Raw genomic sequence first — 19,635 nt, 5'->3', positions numbered from 1 at the left:
AGCCTACCTCTTGCTATAGATGCTTAGTCTACATCACCTACAAGAAACTAAGATTTCTACTTGGGTACCAGAACTAGTGAAATGCCAACACAGCAATGCTGAACCTTAGAAACTTTTTTTTAAAAGAGCAATTATACATTATTGTGAAACATTAAATGTACTAAATGCATTTATTACAGCTGTTTATTTCTCCTTCTAACATGTGGTAGGATATTGCCCAGTGCAAAATGGCACCCACACCCAGAGATACTAGAAATGAGTGGTGTGCCTGTCTCTCCTGATCACCTCCCATGTCAATTACAGGGCTTTCATAACCCTGGGCTCAGAGAACCTGAATCCCAGTGAACTCCTGAGGAGCTGGATTTATAAAACAAAAGAAACCAAGAAATCTTCAAGCTTCAAAAACTCAAAACAGCTTCCTGCTTTAAAATTACTAATTATAAGGCCAGGGATTTAGCTCTGTGGTTCTGCCACCTGCCTCACAAGGGCAAGGTCCCAAGTGCGATCCCTGGTACCAAAAAAAAATGTACTCATTATAAATGAGTGTGGACTTCTTTCTTCACAAAAGCAATCTTACATTCAGTTATAAAAATTTGAGAAAAGGACAAAAGAAAAAAAGGTCATGTGATCCTATGACAAATACAACTATTTGCTGATTTTTTTAATGTGGAAGTTTGGAGGGGTTGCATGTTTTGTTTTATTTAGCACAGATAAATTACTGAACATAACCAGTCTTTTCAACTGAGTTTTAGTACAAGAGCACTTCCCACATCACCACATGGTCTTCACAGCCATAATTTTCAGTGGCTGCATAATATTCCTGGATTGGACATGATTAGGTTTACTTAATCACTCATCTTTTTGAACCTTTGGATAAATTCTAATTTTCCACTATTGTAAATAATGCTATAGTGAAGACTTCTGCATAAAGTATTTCACATATTAAAGATTACTTCCCCAGAATTGATTCACCTGGACCCTTTTATAGTATTCAGTACATTTGTTTGACTTTTCACAATGGTGTTCAATTATTTTTCAAAACAAAAAGTTTTAAGGCTCAGCCTAGCTGTATTAGTATTTCACATGATTCTGGTTCACAGTTAAACATATGATTCTTTTTTCTTCTTCTGCAAAAGATAAACAGAGAGCCTCATTTGCAAGGGGCCAAGAAGAGGCTTTGTTGATCTGTGCGTTTTGTTCCTCTTGCTCTGTACAGTTTCCGTGGGTTATGAGTATGAGTCCTGCCCAGATCTGATTCTGTGGGAGAAAAGAACAGCAGTACTGCAGGGTTATGAAATTGATGCATCCAAGCTTGGAGGGTGGAGCCTGGACAAACATCATGCCCTCAACATCCAAAGTGGTGAGTGAAATAACGGAATTCCTTCAGCCAGGCTGGGTTGGGACCTTGTATCCCATCTGCTGATCCTCCAGACAAAAAAAACACACTGAATAACATGGGCACTTAAAAGGAAGGGGAAGTGGGGAAGGGAATAAATATGAGAAAAGAAAAAAACGGAAGCAAAGTCTTTGTACATAGCGAGGGGTGAAGGGGTTGAAGGGAGGGCAGGGAAATGGGGATAAAATAAGAATCAAGATATATCCTGTAAAGGTACGAGTTCCCAATAATGAATGTCAGCATATAGTATACCTAAAATGTACCAATAAACTTAATGAATAAAAAAATGTAATAATTTTAAAATGGGCTCCTAAGTTATCAACTAGTCAGAAGGCTGTCAACAAATAAGGCTTGAGTATATACCCTGAGTCTGTCACCACGCTAGGCACTGGGAGTGCAGAAGTGAGAGGCCTCAAGGTTTTATGTGGGCAGAGATAAATTCTCACCAGGCAATTTCAGTGCTGTGCCACGGGCCGTGTCCTGCTGGGCAAAGGTTGCGGGATACCACAGAAGCATAAGAGGCCCCTTGCTCAGTGTCCTGGTTCGTCAAGGTGACCCTAGGGGCAGAGGGATCTTAGAGGGGCTATAGGATTAGCCTTGGGTACCAAGGAAGGGGATCATTGTAGCAGACAGCCCGGTACACATCAAAGTGCTGAATCCAAGAAGGAGAGTAATAGGAGAGAAGATCCAGCTCGACTGCAGTAGAGAATGAGATGAAGGGAATCGTGGCCAAAGCCAGAGGAAGGACTTGAGCTGCTGGAGCCCAGGGTAAGCAGATTAGGACTCTGGACTGCATCCAGGGGCCTCTGACAGCTTTAAAGCACGCAGTGCCAGTGCCATGGTCACATCTGTACTTTAGATAACTCCATCTGATCATTCTCCACCGTGGGGCAACTAAACATGATGATGATGTCACATGTCTCCTGCCTAAAGGCAGTGAACGCCTGTTAAAGCCAAAGCAGGTTTGAAGAGGAAGTTGTCAAGCTAATTCTAAAATTTATGATAAAATAAAGGCTTTTAAATCACTGAGGCAGTCGTTGGAATAAGAACCCATAAAATGGAATCACCAGATACTATGTTAAATTAGAAAACTACAAAATCTAAACCTGTGCGGTACTAGCGCGGAGACAACAACTAGATTCCATGGGGCAGAGCAAGGAGTTTAGGAACTGACCTGTGAGCAGGAGTTAAAACTAGCTGTGGTCTTGAGGGTCAGAAAAGCCAAATTTCAGAATTGCAAACAGGTTAGAGTTGCTTTCTTGCTCACCTGCAAGCCTGGCAGTGGATAGTGCAGGGCTGCAGGGTCAGAAGCCAAGTTCCTCCTCTCTCCTTGGTACACTTAGGTCTTCTTTTCTCCAGGGTCATAGTCCAAGGTGACCACTTTGGCTCTAGCCTTTCCAACCAGCCAGAAGGAGGAAAGGGACAAGCAAGCCGCCCCCCATTATGAGTTCCCTGCTCTGCACAGCTGCCCATACCCTGGCTTATGTGGCACTGACCAGAACTTAGTCACAGATGGAGCTGCCCCCCGGGGTTGGGTGGTGGAGAGGTGGGACAGTAGGTTGTTCCAGGTAGTTATGTACCCAGCTAGATGTCAGGAGTTCTGTAGCTATAGACAAAGGAGAGGTTATACGGGAGAGGTGTCAGTGGTTAACTAGGAGTTTCTGTCACATAACATATATAAATAGAAACTTGGTATGTGGTAGATGTAGCATCACATTTCAGTGGAGAATGGTTGGGTGCTTTAGAAATTGACACAGAGGCTGGAGATTTAGCTCAGTGGCACCTCACCTGCCTCAAAAGTGCAAGGTCCTGAGTTCAATCCCTGGTGCCCAAAAAAAGAAAAGAAAAAAGAAATTGATACTGAATGTGGTTGGCTCAATATGTGGACAAAAAAACTACATTAAACACCTCTTCATGCCATATACAGGGTAAATTTAAATATTTTATAAACATCTAAATGTAAAAGAGAACAATTGAAAATTAATGGAAGGAAATATAGAAGAATAGCCTCTAAAATCTCAGGAAAGAATTTCCAAAAGCCTAGAAAAGCACAAAGTTTAAAGTGGAATTGATTAGACTACATAAAAAATTAAACAAATTCATTCAATAAAGGACAGCTTTTGCAAAGCTAAAAGGTGACAGCTGGAAGGAAGGTTTTTATGATCTATAAAAGCCAAAACCTACTCAGTAGGCTTTAATATGGAAGGCAGGATGCAGGGCCCAACTAGGACGCTATAGCAATATCAGGCAAGAAAAGATGATCTGGAATGAAAAGAAACAGCATCAATATGGAGGTAATTCACAAGTTATTGTGGTTAGTTGGCTCATTTTGTTGATGAGAAACTGAGGCCCTAGCACAGTAAAATCAGAAGAGAGCTCTCTGAAAGATCTGAGATCAACCCATTAGTAGGAAAACTGGGCAAAACCCCAGTCTCTCCACTCATCTCTGTAAGTATTTATTGGTATCTACTGTGTGTCAAGTTCTGTGGTAGGCACTGGGGACACAGAAAGGAAAAAGATAATGTCCATACCTGTGCTGGCATCAATCAAAAATGAGAAAAACAAGCAAGTGGATAGAGAGTCCATGCTGTCATAGAGATGGGGGCAGGCCACACGCAAAACACGCAGCCTATTGGAAAGGCAGGTGGCTGAATGGTCAAGTGCTGGACTCCGGGGCTGTCCTTTTCTTGTCTATGGAGGCTGAGCGATCTGCTTCACCTGTATCCTCTATTGCAAGAACGGTAATAACACTGCTGTCTTCTAGGATTTAAGTGAGAAGTAAATCATTTAAACAGTGTGGCCAGCTGAGATCATGGGGTGCGGGGGGTGGTTGAGGTTACGAGTCTGGAAGTTGTTGGCAAAGACCTCACATGCTTTGCAAAATCAAGGTGACAATGGTGACCACAAGAAAAGGGATCCCCTTCCTGGTCCCTTGGTGATTCTGTTCCTCTATCCTCATCCTAGGCATCCTGCACAAAGGGAATGGGGAGAACCAGTTTGTGTCTCAGCAGCCGCCTGTCATTGGCAGCATCATGGGCAATGGACGCCGGAGAAGCATCTCTTGCCCCAGCTGCAATGGCCTTGCTGATGGTAACAAGCTGCTGGCCCCTGTGGCCCTTACTTGTGGCTCTGATGGGAGCCTCTATGTGGGTGACTTCAACTACATCCGCAGGATCTTCCCCTCTGGAAATGTCACCAACATCCTGGAGCTGAGGTTTGTAACATGATGTCTCTTGTATTTCCTGATATGATCCCCTTGCCTTCAAAGGGCCCAGAGAAGTGGGACAAGATGAAGTTTGGCCTGCCATACTCTGGAACTCTTCACTTCCCGGCCACTCTTGGACAGGGAGATGTCCTTGGCACTGGGTGATGTGGAAGGCTCCTGGCCACTGAGAGTTAGACTCCCTGGAACCATTTAATCTTCTTTTTGCTTCATTAGCACTAAACAGATTAGACTTAGTCACGTGAGGGTCTTTTAATAGGAACAAGGAATGGCATAATGGGTGAGGGCCCTATGTCAGTGTCACCAAGTTTGGTCCTGCTATTTAACACTCAACAGAGTTAGCAGCAGTTCCCTTCACCTGGCCAATACTGTGCTAAAGCCCACAGGCTGACCTAGATTGATGCCTCTCTGTTCCCTGGTGCTGTAGAACCAGCTGGATCAGCCTTTGCCCCCTCCTTACCAGGAGTAATAGAGCACAGCCACACTTACAGCTCAGAGAATGGCTCAGTGTTTTACATTTCTCATCTGCTTCCCTGAGCCAAGTATTTTTAGAATCAAAACAACTGTCATAGGGTGGGTAGGTTCTGAGGAATGTGGAGAAGCTGCGCTTTAAAGACAGTGGAGTCTCAGGAAAAAGTGCACCCAGCTCCCTCAAAACTGTTTTAGGGAATGGGATCTACCTGTCTCCTGGGCTGAGATCCATGTGAGCAGGACAGACCCTTGAGCTAGAGAACCCTCCTTCAAAGTTGGCAGGGGAAAGGTTGGCTCCTACTGTTTGCCAAGTCCAACAGTTCTGTGAAGTGTTTATTATTATCCGCCTTTGATTGATGAACAAAAGGAGACTTGGAGAATTTAAAGAGCTTGTCCAAGGTCAAGCTTCTAGCATGGTGTACCAAAACCCGGAAGGCCATTACACAGCTATGTCTCACCAAAGAATTGTCACCAAACTTAGTGCCTTGTAAAGTTTAACTCAGTTAAAGAATCTGATTCTGCAGCACATGTAAAAGGAGGGCAAAGCTTGCTGGCTGCCTCACAGCCATCATTGCTCTAAAAGTGTAAGTGCCCCCCACCCTATACACACACACGCACACACACCATGCAAATGAGGGAAGCGTTATGCTGTATGCTCATGGGAAATCAAGTATCAGCCCATGTGAGAAGTGGGCCACCAATGGGATAGTCTCTGCCTGTCTTCTCTCTGTTATGAGGTTGACTGACAGGCATCCATCAAGGAAGAAAGAACCTTTGAGTATATTTGTTCCATTCTGCTGTAAATATACACTACAAGGGGAAAAGCCATGGACCAGGGGGTCAGCACACCTTGGCAGAGAACCTGTACAACTTTGGACAAAACAGTTAACCGGTTTCTCTGGGCCTCCTTTTCTACATCTTTCAGATAAGAGACCCCATATTCCCACAGTTGTTGGGGGGATCATGTATGATAGTAAGTAAGGAAAGGAGGAATAAAAGAAATTTGGAAAAAAAATTCCATTAATGTATTATCATTTTAATATCTCTTCCTTCAGTCTTTTCCCCTGTTCCTACTCCATGTTCTGCCCTCCCTTCTAATTATAGTATATCTCTAATTCAGCCTCCTATTCTGAGCAGACTCTTCTAGGTTCCTCGTGTTCTGATAACATTTTGCAGGGAAGCATGCAAAGATGCAGGACAGCAAGCCTCTCTCTCTCGGGGCGTGTGGCTGTATGGGAAAGAGAAGTGGCTGTCCCGATCCCTGTCTTAGCCCTTGTTACAGCAGCAGAATGTGTCATGCTAGTCTTCTTCCCCTGAGTCAGCAGTGGTGGTGCAGGTGAAACCATGGCTCTTCTGTGATATGTATCTGCTTGTAAGTGTCATAGCTGCTAAGTCTATATTTATTACAGTATTGCATAGTACCATTGCTGTCAAGTTTTCAGGCTGCTAATAATGCTTCTAACCCTGCTGCTAACACCTCATTCTTTCTTCTATTCCCTGCTCTCCTGTCTTCTGTCAGAAATAAAGATTTCAGACATAGGTAAGCAAACCAGTGGAGAATTTCCTGTCTCTCCCCTGCCCTGTTGCATGTTGTATGGTAAGCTGCACAAGTCAATTCCAGGTGGCTCAATGGCAAAAGAGCCCTGTGTGACTGGAACCAGTTGGGGATAATCAGTTTCAATGACAGGAAGATGTTAATAACAGTGTGGGTGGGGTCAAAGGCCTGAACTCTGACTCTGAAACAAAATCAGGCAGTTTCCCTGTGGTCTGTGGACTTGACTGAAGTAATAAAGAATTTTAATGCCACAGTCTGTTTTAATCCTTCGAATAAATGAGAACATCATCCAGACTGTGTTGGTCCTAGACTTAGAAGAAATTGTACAGCAATATCATGGGATGGTGAAATTCAGGCTTAACAAGCAGTACCTACCTGTAGACATCTCCAAATGCAAATCCAGACACAATCTCTACTAATTAAAATAGTAATTATGCCAACCCATGATGACATCCAATGTACAAATGGGAACACTGAAGCTCCCTGGTTAGACCCCACCCTGATTGTCTTGTTGTGAAAAGATTATGTCATCTTTCAGAGTTTTCATTTCTAACTTGAGGTTATTAAAATTTCCATTAGAGGATTGCTACAAGGATCACAAAGGGGATTTATAAAGTGTTCAACATTTTCAGGCACAAGGGAGAGCTCCAGAAATGGTTGTTTTAGTACTAATAACAACAATAACATAACATATATGGTATTATATTTTATCATAATTATTATAGGACAATGATTATATGTCTCCATTTCTCCCAAAAGAAAGTAATTAAATCCTGTTATACTAAAAGGCACATGTATTACAGTAAACAGAAATTGGGATTAAAAGTAAAAAAGAGGAAATGTATCTGTGATTATACCTCAAATTAGACTCTGAGCTTCATTGCTGCCACACAGAATAAATAGGAAAAATACAATTACTTTGATAGTTTGCATTACCAGAAATGGAAACTATATCTACTTCTCAGAGGAGAGGTATTTTTCCTCACAGTGAAACCTGAGCTCTTCTGTGATTTGCATGGATGTTCCTAAACTATGTATTGATGTGTAACCTCAACTTCAGTTTTTCAGCAAACACAGAAGTGCATTTCACATAAAGATCTTGGGTTAAAGTCTGGCATTTAATACTGAAACATCTGGTAGCTGCCTGGAACACAGCTGTGATATGAGTCAGCTCAGCTGGGAAAAGTCGCCTTGGGTTGGTCACCAAGTTTTCCTGGTTTCCAGCCTTATCATCTATAAATTGAAAGAGGTTATGGTTGGAGTATCTTTTGATTCTTTCAGTGACCTTTTGATATGTCTATGGGATGATTTTAAAACTGAGTTCCTTTCCTCTCTCAATTTATTGTCTCAGGTGCTAAAAACTTTCTCTAAAGTAAACTGAAGCAGGCTTCCAGTTTTCTAGAGATAATCCAGAGACAGAAACCCTGGGTTCAAGCTGTGATTTTAACTACAACCTGCAGATTAGCAAATCTCTTCCTCTCTCTGGGCCTTAGTATCCACCTTCAGTCATTATCAAGGTAGATTAAAGAAAGTCTAGAATCTTGTCCTCCATCCATTTGCTGTTTCTGCTGTTCCCAGTGATAGCAGTAGGATGGCCTTTTCCTGCAGGTGTGTTCTCCTGGGGCAGGCTCCTCTCTGCATGTAGCTTTCTCAGTTTCAGCGCTAACCACCATGCTGAACAGCCCAGTACAGAGGCTTGTGGTCCTTTGGATCCTACAGGGAGCAAGCATCCTTACCTCTTCCAGATCTCACCCCTAGGATCAAGGATGAATGTTGAAGCCTGTTCTTAGACATGCACTTGAACTACCGTATCCCTCAAACCTAGCTCTCCATATTATATTAGCCCTTATATTACAGAGCCCTTAACTACAGGACATAGGTTGGACAGGACAATATTATTATCCCATTTATTTAGCTCTTTCATTATGCACTGACATAAATAATCAAGGTAACTAGCTTTGCTTAAAAAGTACTGGGCATTTCGTGTTTTCATAGAACTGCCACTGTGCACAGAGATTTGCATTCTTCATGCAGTTTCTGTTATCAAAATAACCATTTGAAATGAGTGTGCTCATCTCCATTTCTTAGATTTTAAAAAATTGAGGTTCAGAGTAACTGAGTAATTTGTCAGAACTCACTTAATCAAGGGAATGGGGGAACTGGCTTGTCTGTGTAGCTCCAACACTCAAGCTCTTCCCACTGGTTCTGAGGTCAGATTCTTCCAGGGCTGCTACCTGATGAGGCTGAACTGTGCGCCTTGAACAAGGCAGACCTTAGTCTAGGAGGAAAAGGAGAATTCTCACTCAGAATAGATCATTTTTTTGTCTCTAACAATCCTGGCCCCTACCTCCTACTAGGGACATCCCACAGAGCAGGTAAGGTGATGCTGGACTTCAGCTCATTAACCTCAGAATGGTACCCTGCAGGCCTCTAAGATTTTATGTCACATCCAGAGGGACCAATGTTATGTTTGAAGAGCTGGGAAAGCATGCAAGCCCTCAGGAAATAGGGCTATGATCAGATTCTGTGCTCGTGTGACTCAGAATCCAAATGAGATCAGACATGGTCTTGAGGACCAGAAATGTTCCCTGCCCACAGAACCAGGCATGGAGTCTCATCTGTAGATCATCTCCCATTGCATGATCTAAAGATATTTCTGGTTTGCAGAGTATTCTGAGTCCTTGCTAGTCAAAGTTTAAACTAGCGACATTGGCATGCTCTGGGAACTAGTCAGAAATGCAGGCTTTGAAGTTCTGCACCCCAGAACTACTAAACTTAAATCAGGGCTTTAACAAAATCTCCAGGTGGTTCATATGCACATTAAAGTTTGAAAGGCACTGCACAAAGGCCACAGTTTCCAAGTTTGGCTGCGCCTCAGAGACCCCAGGAGAGCTCACAGAGGTAGATGTGTGCATTTTTCTCAAGCTTTTCAGGTGATTCTGATGTATAGAACCATCAATCTCAGATCATTAGCAATGGGCACTTCCTATGTTCACCTCAGAAAGGGAAATAGTAATTTATTCATGCACTCTTAAATTCAGCAGAACTTTCTGGAGTACTTACTTTACATCAGCCCAATGCAATGGACTTGAAGTTAGTCCCTGCTGTGGAACAATTTCATTGAGAAGGCAAAAAACAAGGCAGAAAAATGTCTTAAAATATGACAGACACTAAAAGTCTATCTGCCCTGGCTCTAAGAAGGACATAGCCAGTTCTACTGGTGGGGAAGGAGTGGGGGCCCAGGAGTGGGATTATAGATAAGGTGATGCTTAGGCTAAATCTCTGGAAATGGATGGGTGCTCCTGGGTGAATAAGGGACCTGATCAGCAGTGTGAAACAAGTAAAAAGAACATAGACTTTGGTGTCTAACGTATCTGAGTGGGCCTCCATCTTTCCAGGTAGTGGTTTATGGTCTTAGTCAAGTCATTTCATCTCTCTCAGTCTCGGGATTCTGAAATCTAAGGGAAAAAGAACCCTACCTGGTATACAGTCCTGATGAAAATGAGGCCATGTGTGCTGTGTGCTGTGTGCTGGACGATGTCTGAGACAGACACGCCTCCACGTGTACGTATCCGTGGCAGTGTCTCTGAAGCCCTGTTCTTTAAGTTAGTGAGGCTGCAGCTGGGAAGGGACCAGGAGGGCATCAGGAACACAGGTGCAGCTCCCAGAGCCAGGTGGCATGAGGAAGAAATTAGTTGAAAAACTTCCAAAAGGTGCACAAACTAGAAAAGGCTTTTGATAATTTCACTTGATCCTGGCACCAAAGCAGAGCAAGGAATTATCCATTTGACAGCTGAGGGACCTACACCTCAATTAATTTAGGTGACTTCTCCCTATACTTCTAAATTCTTTACCTCGTGACTTAACTGCTCACCAGATCTCAGATTTGTCCTTGAGCACAAAAGATATGGCTAGAGCTCTTATGGACTCTGGGACAATCCTGCCAATGCCACCCTGTCTTGGAACCCACCCATCTGAGAAACTTAACGAATGACATTTCTCTGTGGCGGTGTAGGGAAACATGAGCTGGAAACTCAGGGGGCCAATCTAAATAGACAGGGTCACCATCGTACTCCCTCGGGGACCATTTACTGCCTAGGTGGATAGCACCAGTTTATCATGAGTGATGTGCAAAGAAATGAAATAGTCACCCCATCTCCCAGTTGTCATTAGGAAAACTGAAAGATCAGGCCACTCCTGCATAGCATTATAGGATCTAAGGTCACTGCATTTAATTTAGGTAGAATCGGTGTCATCTGGGAAAATTAAACCTGTGTTACATTATAGAATAAGTCACAGGGGACATCTCAATATAAACAGGACATTTGTGCTGTTACCACCATGACCAAATGAGAAGTAAAAAATAAATAAATAAATAAAAACTAAATAATTTGAATATAATCACAACCTAAATAAACTGAAAATAAAAATGCCATCTATATTAGTCACCGCTTTGTTTCTGGGACAAAATACCTGACACACACAACTTACAGGAGGGAAGGTTTATTTTAGCTAACAGTTTTTCAGAGGTCCGTGGTGGGCTGGCTTAAAGATGGAAGCACTAAGATGAAAGGCCATGATGGCGAAGCTGTTCGCCTGTGGCAACCAGGAGCAGAGAAAGCAAGGAAGAGCCAGGAAGGGGGACAGAGGCTGGAGACAGGACATACCCTAAGGACACATCCCAGGGACCCACTTCCTCCAACTGTGGGCTTCCTCCTAACAGACCATTCAGCAGTGAACTCACCAGTGGATTCGCACCTCATAATCCAGTCATCCCTCTAGGCGCCACCTCTGAGCATTACTGCTTTAGGGATACAGTCTTCATTTCGTGAGTCTTTAAGGAACACTTCGTGTTTAAACTGTAACACCATCTGCTTAAGGTAGCAACTCTGATGGGCCAGGGAACCAAGCTGAATACTGGAAATACAGTAATGAGTAAAATCTGGTCTCTTTCCTTCAAGTACTGGTGGTTGGATCTGGGAGACAGACGTATAAATAAATAACCATGATATTATGTAAAATATCCTGTAATCCAGATATAAACTAGTATGGATCTCAGTGTGCAGAGAAGAAAGGTAGGGAGGGCTTGCCAGAAAAGGTTCCCTTTGGGCAAACAACTGCAGAATAACTGGGAAGGGGAAGGGGTCAAAGCAAGGATCAGGTGCAAATGGTCCCATAGCACACTGAGGGGGACATGTTGTAGACGTTGGGGGAGAATAGTATGTCTGGAAAGAGGGGCCAAGAATATAGAGCAGCCCATGAAGAACCTAGAGTGACGAGGGCCTTGGCCTTCCTCTGTAAGGCAGGAGTCCTGGAAGAGAAAGCATGGAATGACGTGCTGGTGTCTGAGTTAGATCAGAAAGAATGGCCAGAAGATGACCCAGGATACAGACAGAGACCGGGCCTTAATGTCAGAAAGAAGTGATAGGTCAGTAGTACTGGGGCTAAAGAAGAAGGGCCAGGGAGAAAATCATGCTTTGTTTATTAAATTCAGAGAGAAAACAGAGGAAGAAAAGCCTTGCGTTTGGATGCTTGGCTCCATTAGCAGTGGCCAGGCCCCAAGGACGCTGTCCAAAGCTAAATGAGCAGGCAGGGCCAGATTAAGAACCTCAAGGACCTGGACCCCCATAAGATTATGACACACCAATTTTCACATGTAATTCAAAAAACTCCAGTCTCCAAAACAGAATTTTGTTTTTCAAAAGACCCAAACCTATATGCTTGCTAAGTGTAGAACAGTCCCCTTCTGTACTTTTCTAGTTCTCTCGCTTGCATTCTGAAGGGATTGCAATGGCCTGCCTTGCTGGCATTCCGGGCCTGCTCAGGTTTCCCCAGATCCCCTGGCAGAGTGTGTGCCCCACATGCAGTGAGCATGGCCAGCACCAAGTCAACAAATCTGAATGAAAGAGGTCACTTGGAATCCAAAAGCACTCCAGACTTTCAGAAGGAGCCATGCTGCTAAGGGCCTGGTGAATGATCAGGCCACACACAGGAACTGAAAATTAGCTCCCTAGGAATGATGAGTCCAACATTAATGTACCCTAGACTTGGAATAAATTGTATAGCAGCAATACCTACCTGTAGACATCTCCACATTCGGACACAATCTGTACTAATTAAAATATCAGTTATTGTTGAATACCTCCTGTGTGCCTTGCACTATACTAAATATCTGACATTTGTGATGCCTTATAATTTTCCTAGTACACACATGGGATAGCTGTTAACATTCTCATTTTGCAGATGAAGAAAACTTGAGGCTCAGGGGGCCAGCAGCAAATTTTAGAGCTAGACTTGGAACCCAGAATAGTTATGTGCATTTGTCCAGCCTGTGGCTAGACTGTGCCCGGTCCCCTTAATGCTTCTATACTCTTAACTTCTTTTTCCTGTTACCCGTACCCAGTCTTTGTGACTGATTTCCTGAAACAGACCCTCATCAGCACTGCTCCTCTGTTCTGATTCTTTTTCCTTGGGTTTTACTATAAATTACAAACTAATCTTGCAATTCATTTATATCTGGCTGCAAGAGAAACTCCTGGGCTCCTGATAAGTACAACATGAATATCAGCACAGTGTTAACACTGACCAGGAATCAGATCTACTTTTTTTTAAATTAAGTTATTGGTACATTTTAAATATACATAATGATCACATTCATCATAGAGAATTTGTACCTGTACATATATATCTTTTTTTCACTTTTAATATATCTTGATTCTGCTTTTTTCCCCATTCCCTTCCCCTCTTTCCAGCCTCTCCTCCTCTCCTTATGTGCAAAAGCTGTTTCCATTTATCCTTCTTTTCTTGGTTTTTTTTTTTTTTTTGGCCTTCCTTTTCCCTTCCTCCTCCCTAGTTTCCCTTCCCATTTGAGCACTTTCTTCCTATTTCACAATATCTATTACACATTTCAGTCCTTTTACACATTCAGTTTCTCACACCAGAGAAACAATGCAATATTTACACAGGTGTGTCCGATTTATTTCATTCAAGAGTATGGTCTCAAGGTGTTAGTCTTTCTGGTTCACTTCAGTATTCTTTTACTTTCATCTTCATTCTTTTTCTCCTGTCCTCTTCTCCAGTTGCCCAAAGCTTGGTGATCATCTTTTGTCCTTCAGCTTGCTTCTACTATATTCCTCTTCATTGATGTATTTTTCCCCATCCCTCTTAAATTCACCCCCTCCCCCATGCCCTGGGGTAAAATCATTCTACTGAGGGGAAAGTCACTGCATACAAGTTCCTGGTTTATGTTAGATTTTGTTATATGACTGTAGATCTTGCTCCTATGGCTGAAGGTACCAAATTAATAGTTACCAATTTCTAGGCTATGCTTGATACTATGGTCATTGCTAATTGTATTACTTCATCCAGAATGTCATTCATATTGTAATCAGTTGTTCTCCCTTGTGTGACAACACTGTGATTGGCTAGGGTCATAACCATCACCATGGTCCAGTACCAAAGGGCTGAGTGTTGAGCAAAATACATAGCAGTTTCTCATCCCTAATAAAGTGGCAAGGTAGGATCTTGGGACAGATGCAAAGGCCAAGAGCCAGCTACACCTAAAAGGCATCTCTGAGGAAGAGACATTTCCTAGGGAAGCCTTGTTACTAGTGGTAACTATCTACCATAAGCAATTTATAAACATCAACACAGAAAACAAATTAAATTAAAAAGTAGAAAATGACAAAACATAGAAGCAAAATGCAACGCCAGACTGCTAGCCCATCCAAGACAAGTCCAGGGGAAACAAGATGGAGGAAACCAGAAGCCACCCACCCACCTGAAGTTTCTGGAATAGTAGCAGCAGAAGAAAAAAAAGATGAATGAGAATATAGAGAAAATCGGATCTACTATTATCCATCAGTCAGTCTCAAGGTGAGGGTGGGAGTTGCTAGAAAACTGCTATAAAGAAAGGTTTATGTCAGAAGTATGCACATCCATGTTTATAGTGGCACAGTTTATAATAGCTAAAACTTGGAAACAACCTATTTGTCCATCAGTTGGAAACTGGATAAAGAAGATGTGGTTTTTCTATAAAATGGAATATTACTCGGCCATAAAGAATGAGAAAATAGATTCATTCATAGGAAAATGGATACATATTGAAGATATACTCCTAAGTGAAATAAATAAGGCACACATGTGTAAATACCGAATAGTTTCTCTGGTGTGAATAATCTGCAATAATACAGAAGATCCTAATAAGATAACTGACATTGAGAAATGGGAAGAAAGGAGCTAAAGGTGTAGGGAGGATGGGATGGGTAGGGGAAGGGTAAAAAGGGAAAAGAAAAATGTGAGAGATAAGGGTAAAAAGGGAAAAGAAAAAAATGTGAGATAATGAAAAGATGGAAATAAAGTGGTTATAGATGGGGAGGGGAGGAGGGGGTGAAGGGAGGACAGGGACAAGGAGAAAAAATGAGAACCAAGACTTGTCATGTAGAGGTACAAGATCCCAACAATGAATGTAAATGTACTGTGTCCCTAAAATGTACCAATAAACTCAATTAAAGCTGAAAAAAAAAGAAAGGTTTATGTCTTATAACCTTTGGATTGTTTTTTTAAGTCAGGGGTTTCCATGTTTCTGCCTTGAATTGACAGGCTGCCTATTGCAAGCCTCACTGGTAATCTTTGTATGAAAACACAACATGGGCAGTCATCAGCAAGATATTTTTGCATTAGCAGTTAGGTGGGTGGGATAATTAGCCCATGCACTAAGGTTAGAAAAATTGGGGAGCCATCACCCAAGGTAAAAATATCATCCCTGTAAAACTCTTTTGCCTGGACTCATAGACCAAGAATTCAAGTTCTACATCTCTAGCTACCTGATAGGAGAGACGAAAATGCTCACCTCTGGCCATGTCTTTGTTTTCTAGTCACAGCCCAGCACATAAGTACTACCTGACCACAGATCCCATGAGTGGGGCTGTCTTCCTTTCTGATACCAACAGCCGGCGGGTTTTTAAGATCAAGTCCACCATGGTGGTGAAGGACCTTGTCAAGAACTCTGAGGTGGTGGCAGGGACTGGGGACCAGTGCCTCCCCTTTGATGACACTCGCTGCGGGGATGGTGGCAAAGCCACAGAAGCTACACTTACCAATCCCAGGGGTAAGGCCTTGCTTTCTAAACACTATCAGTAACAATTTGGGAGTATTTTACATTTTCAAGGAGTGTACAGAGAAAGGTTAGAATTGTGATAATGTTACTGATAGAAATATTCCCAGTTAACATTTCCTGTCTCTCCTCCCAGTCTTTGTTCTACATGTTGCATGTATGTAGCATTCACTAAACTCAAAAAAACTAGATTAGATCACATTAAAGAAACTGAGTAACTTGCTTTTTTCCCCTAAGTGATATATCAGGAATTCTTCTCCATGTGGTTGGTCTTCTGTTTTCAATAGTCTTCTTATTTTTAGTGTCTCTGGAATGTTCCTTCCAGTGGACACCCCATCGTTCATTTATCAGTTTGATTGTTGGACATGAATGTTATTTCTCATGTTGTTGTACAAAAACATTGTTGTGTATCATTTGGTGATATATCATGTATCATTTTGTGGCATCATTATCATTATGTTTATGCTATACAGTGGGTTGACTGCAGGTGTCAATTTTGATTCCTTCAGAGAGTTGAACCTCTAAATGCCCTCACTGAGTATTTTTCATTCACTTACTCAACAAGTATTGACTGAATGTACAGAGCTCTGTGCATAAGTTCATTTAGCAGGATAACTGAGATTTAGACATGAATCACTGTGCATGCAACAAAGAGCTGTGTATGAGGGTTTAGAGGTGAGAGAGACCCCGGCACCTTGAAGATGTAGAAGCTTGTTAGAAGAGAAGCCATCATTACCAGAGACACCCCTCAGTGGAGCATCAGCTGTGGTGCAAACCCAACAGCCAGGGACATGCAGTGCCTCAGCGTCCTTCTATGTAGAACGGGGCTAGAAATACCATCTGTGTGTACCTTGTAGGATTGTTCAGAGGACCAAGATTAATATATTTCATGTGATATCCTGTTAAAATGTTATGGATAATTATATTTGACTGCCGGATTTTAAGGCCTGATTTCAAATCAAAACAGTTAATTCTTGTTTAATTACGCATTCAGATCCAGGCTTTCTTGTCTGGTGGTTGTATGACTTCAGGCAAGTTACCTAACCTACCTCTCTGGGCTTCATTTTCCTCACCTATGTAATAGGATATGCTGCACAGTAATTGTACAGATTAAATATTATAAAGCATATAAAGGCATAGTAAAGTAGTACTAGGCACATAGTAAACATCACATAAATGGTGACTGCTATTATTTTGCAGTATTGTATTATAATATACCATACTCTGTCATATCATCATAGCACATCGTCTCTTCCACATATCTGGATTGGTCAGGTGTAGCTATGGGATAAATATTGTCACTGGTAGTTAGCATCCCTCCTAGTGATGATTTTGTAATACTGAGAGAGCAGTCTGAGGGGTGGAGAGAGTACTGGGCTGGCACTTTGAGACCCTGCATTATCCTTTCTCTCCACTACTTGCTAGCTCTGGGGCCTCCTCATCTGGGAACTCAAATTCCCTATTAGTAAGTGAGCAGGTTAGGCGAAACAATCCCTAAGGCCCCTTTCAGCTACAACATTCTACCTCTCAGAATCAAGACAGTTTTTTAGAGAATTGTTGTTCTCCCTAGATGCTTCTCAGTTGCTCTCCAAGCATGTGTGTTCTCTGCCCCCACCCCCCATACACAGATGGCGTGGCAGTGCAATTGCCCACAAGCCTGTAATTAACCCAGGGAGAAATGACAAGGGTGCCACAATGTGCAGATACTTTGCAGTAGGGAGGAAAAAAGATGTCCATCTATTTAGCACAACCAAAGGAGAAAAAAATGAAGTAATTAATCAGGGGACAGATCACTTCTATTAGCCTGTGCAACAAACAAGAAACCTAATTGTTCATGGAGCGCTCATCAGTCCGAGCAGATGGAAGAGAAAGGCAGGGCATAGCCAGGCAGACAAGAAAACTCATGTCTTCGTACTTAAAGAATGAAATCAATTTACATTTGAGTCAAGACCAGGAGAAAGGCTCCCAGCTTGAGGCTGCCTGGTCCTCTGTGTGAAATCTTCTCCCAGTGTAAGTAGGGGCAAGAAGAGGCAACTGTACTTCAGAGAGGCATCACTTAACCCCATGCTGGCCAGAAAGAGAGATACACAGGCCCCCAAAAACAAGGGCCTCAATACCCACAAGGTGTTGGTCATGTATGTACTCATAATCCTGTTAGTCATTAATAATGATCAAAGACAAATTATTCCAATCATATGTTATCCTCTGATTTTATCAATGAGGAAACAGACTGAGAAGTAAAAGTAGTTTAGCCGGGCCTGCGGGCACACGCTCATAACCCTAGCACTCCGAGAGGCTGAGGCAGGAGTTCTGCCAGGGCAATTTAGTGAGACCCTGTCTCAAAAAGAAAACAATGAAGTCTGGGGATGTAGCTCATTGTGAAGGCCTTGGCTACCACAAAGAGGAGGAGGAGAAAGTGAAATAGCTTGCCCAAGGTAACGAACTAGCTTCATAGTATGAGTGTCTATGCCTCAATGAACTTGTTTTGATCCCCTCTTCCACTGCCTGCCCAAGAGAAAATGAAACAGAGCAAAAGTGACCAGCCTTTATTCCAGCACCCTCTGGGGTCTGTTATTTCTCGTGGTACTCCACATGGCCCTCCCTTGGTCCGGTGCCTTCCCATCTCGACCAGAACCTCCTTGGGAGCACATCTCACTGTCACCCCAGAGCAGTCTCCGTTTGATCTGACTCTTGTAATTCTGGACCTAGGGTGGCAGTCGTCATCACCCATGAACACCAGTTTGAAAACATGTCTTAATCCTAGTCCCAGCCAGCCACTAAATAAGCATTCCCAGGAATGAGGCCAAGCAAGGGTGTGCTGGAAAAAAACTCTGCGTGATTCCAGTACACATCATTGGCCAGGAAGTAATGATTTCTTGGAGTAGTTCTCACGCTTTAGTTTATATCCTGATCACCTAAAGTGCTTGTCAGAAATGCAGGCAGGCACGAGAGCTCCATTAGGGATCTTCTGAAGCAGCCACCTGAGGTACACTATAGCACACTCTACAGCAGGATTCTCACACATGTCCCGGAGAAAGAAGTACAGACTTAGAACAGTCCCTTCATTTGACAGCTGAGAAAGCAAATGCAGAGTTGTCCAGGAACTTGCCCGTGATCACACAAGCTGGGTCAGGAAGAAACTGCACAGGGTGAGACAGTCTAGCTTGTAGAAGAAATGATCCTGATTCTTCTCTTGTAAGCCATCCCTGGGCATTAGATTCAACAATATTTTCTATACAAATCCATAGGATTCTTTTTAGGCTATACTTTTTTTTGGCGGGGGGGTACCCAGGATCGAACTCAAGACCTTGTGCTTGCAAGGCAGGCAGCAGAACCACTGAAGTAAATCCCCGGCCCTAGACTATACTTTTATAATGACCAGTAAAATTAAGATAATAAAGATAAGAGAAATTTGAAGAAGATTCTCTTAGAAAAAAATTGTTGTCAAAAAAAGGATTTGATTATTAGATTATCAGGGCTTTGGAAATAGGCTAAAAGTTCTCAGTGATAATCACTACTTTTACTGCTTCACAAACCCCCATAAATTATGAATCCACTTTTTGTGGGTGGATGAGGCAACAGATAAAAATCTCTGGGCACAGCAAAGTGGGAGAACCAGAGCTCAGGAGGATCTGAAAACATGAATTCTAATCTCTGCTTTGAACAAAGCCCTCAGACCAAGCCTCCATCTCCTAATCTTTAGGTTTTTTTGTTTTTGTTTTTGGTACCAGGGATGGAACTCAACTCTGGTCCTTGTGCTTGCAAGGCAGGCGGCAGAACAGCTGAGCTAAATCCCCGGCCCGCATCTCTTAATCTTTAAACGGAGGCTGACGGGCTGACAGTGCAGCTCCATGGGAGAGCTCTTGCCTCTCAAG

The 19,635-nt window shown here is 42.7% G+C and overlaps 1 protein-coding gene across 1 annotated transcript in view; it reads left to right on the top strand.

Moving 5' to 3' along the window:
- The window catches only part of Tenm4 (teneurin transmembrane protein 4), a 724,757-nt gene that overhangs the window by 664,299 nt on the left and 40,823 nt on the right, over positions 1–19,635 (top strand). The window contains exons 23-25 of the mRNA XM_033763938.1: positions 1,217–1,360; positions 4,361–4,610; positions 15,522–15,754. Coding sequence (XP_033619829.1) covers positions 1,217–1,360; positions 4,361–4,610; positions 15,522–15,754 — 627 coding nt within the window. The remainder of the gene's footprint in view (positions 1–1,216; positions 1,361–4,360; positions 4,611–15,521; positions 15,755–19,635) is intronic.

The sequence above is a fragment of the Fukomys damarensis genome, unplaced genomic scaffold (assembly GCF_012274545.1).
Source record: "Fukomys damarensis isolate Sample0158 unplaced genomic scaffold, DMR_v1.0_HiC HiC_scaffold_16, whole genome shotgun sequence".
In the NCBI taxonomy this organism is placed as follows: Eukaryota; Metazoa; Chordata; class Mammalia; order Rodentia; family Bathyergidae; genus Fukomys; species Fukomys damarensis.
Note: the sequence above shows the minus strand (reverse complement) of the source record. Positions and strands in the feature narration are given on the sequence as shown.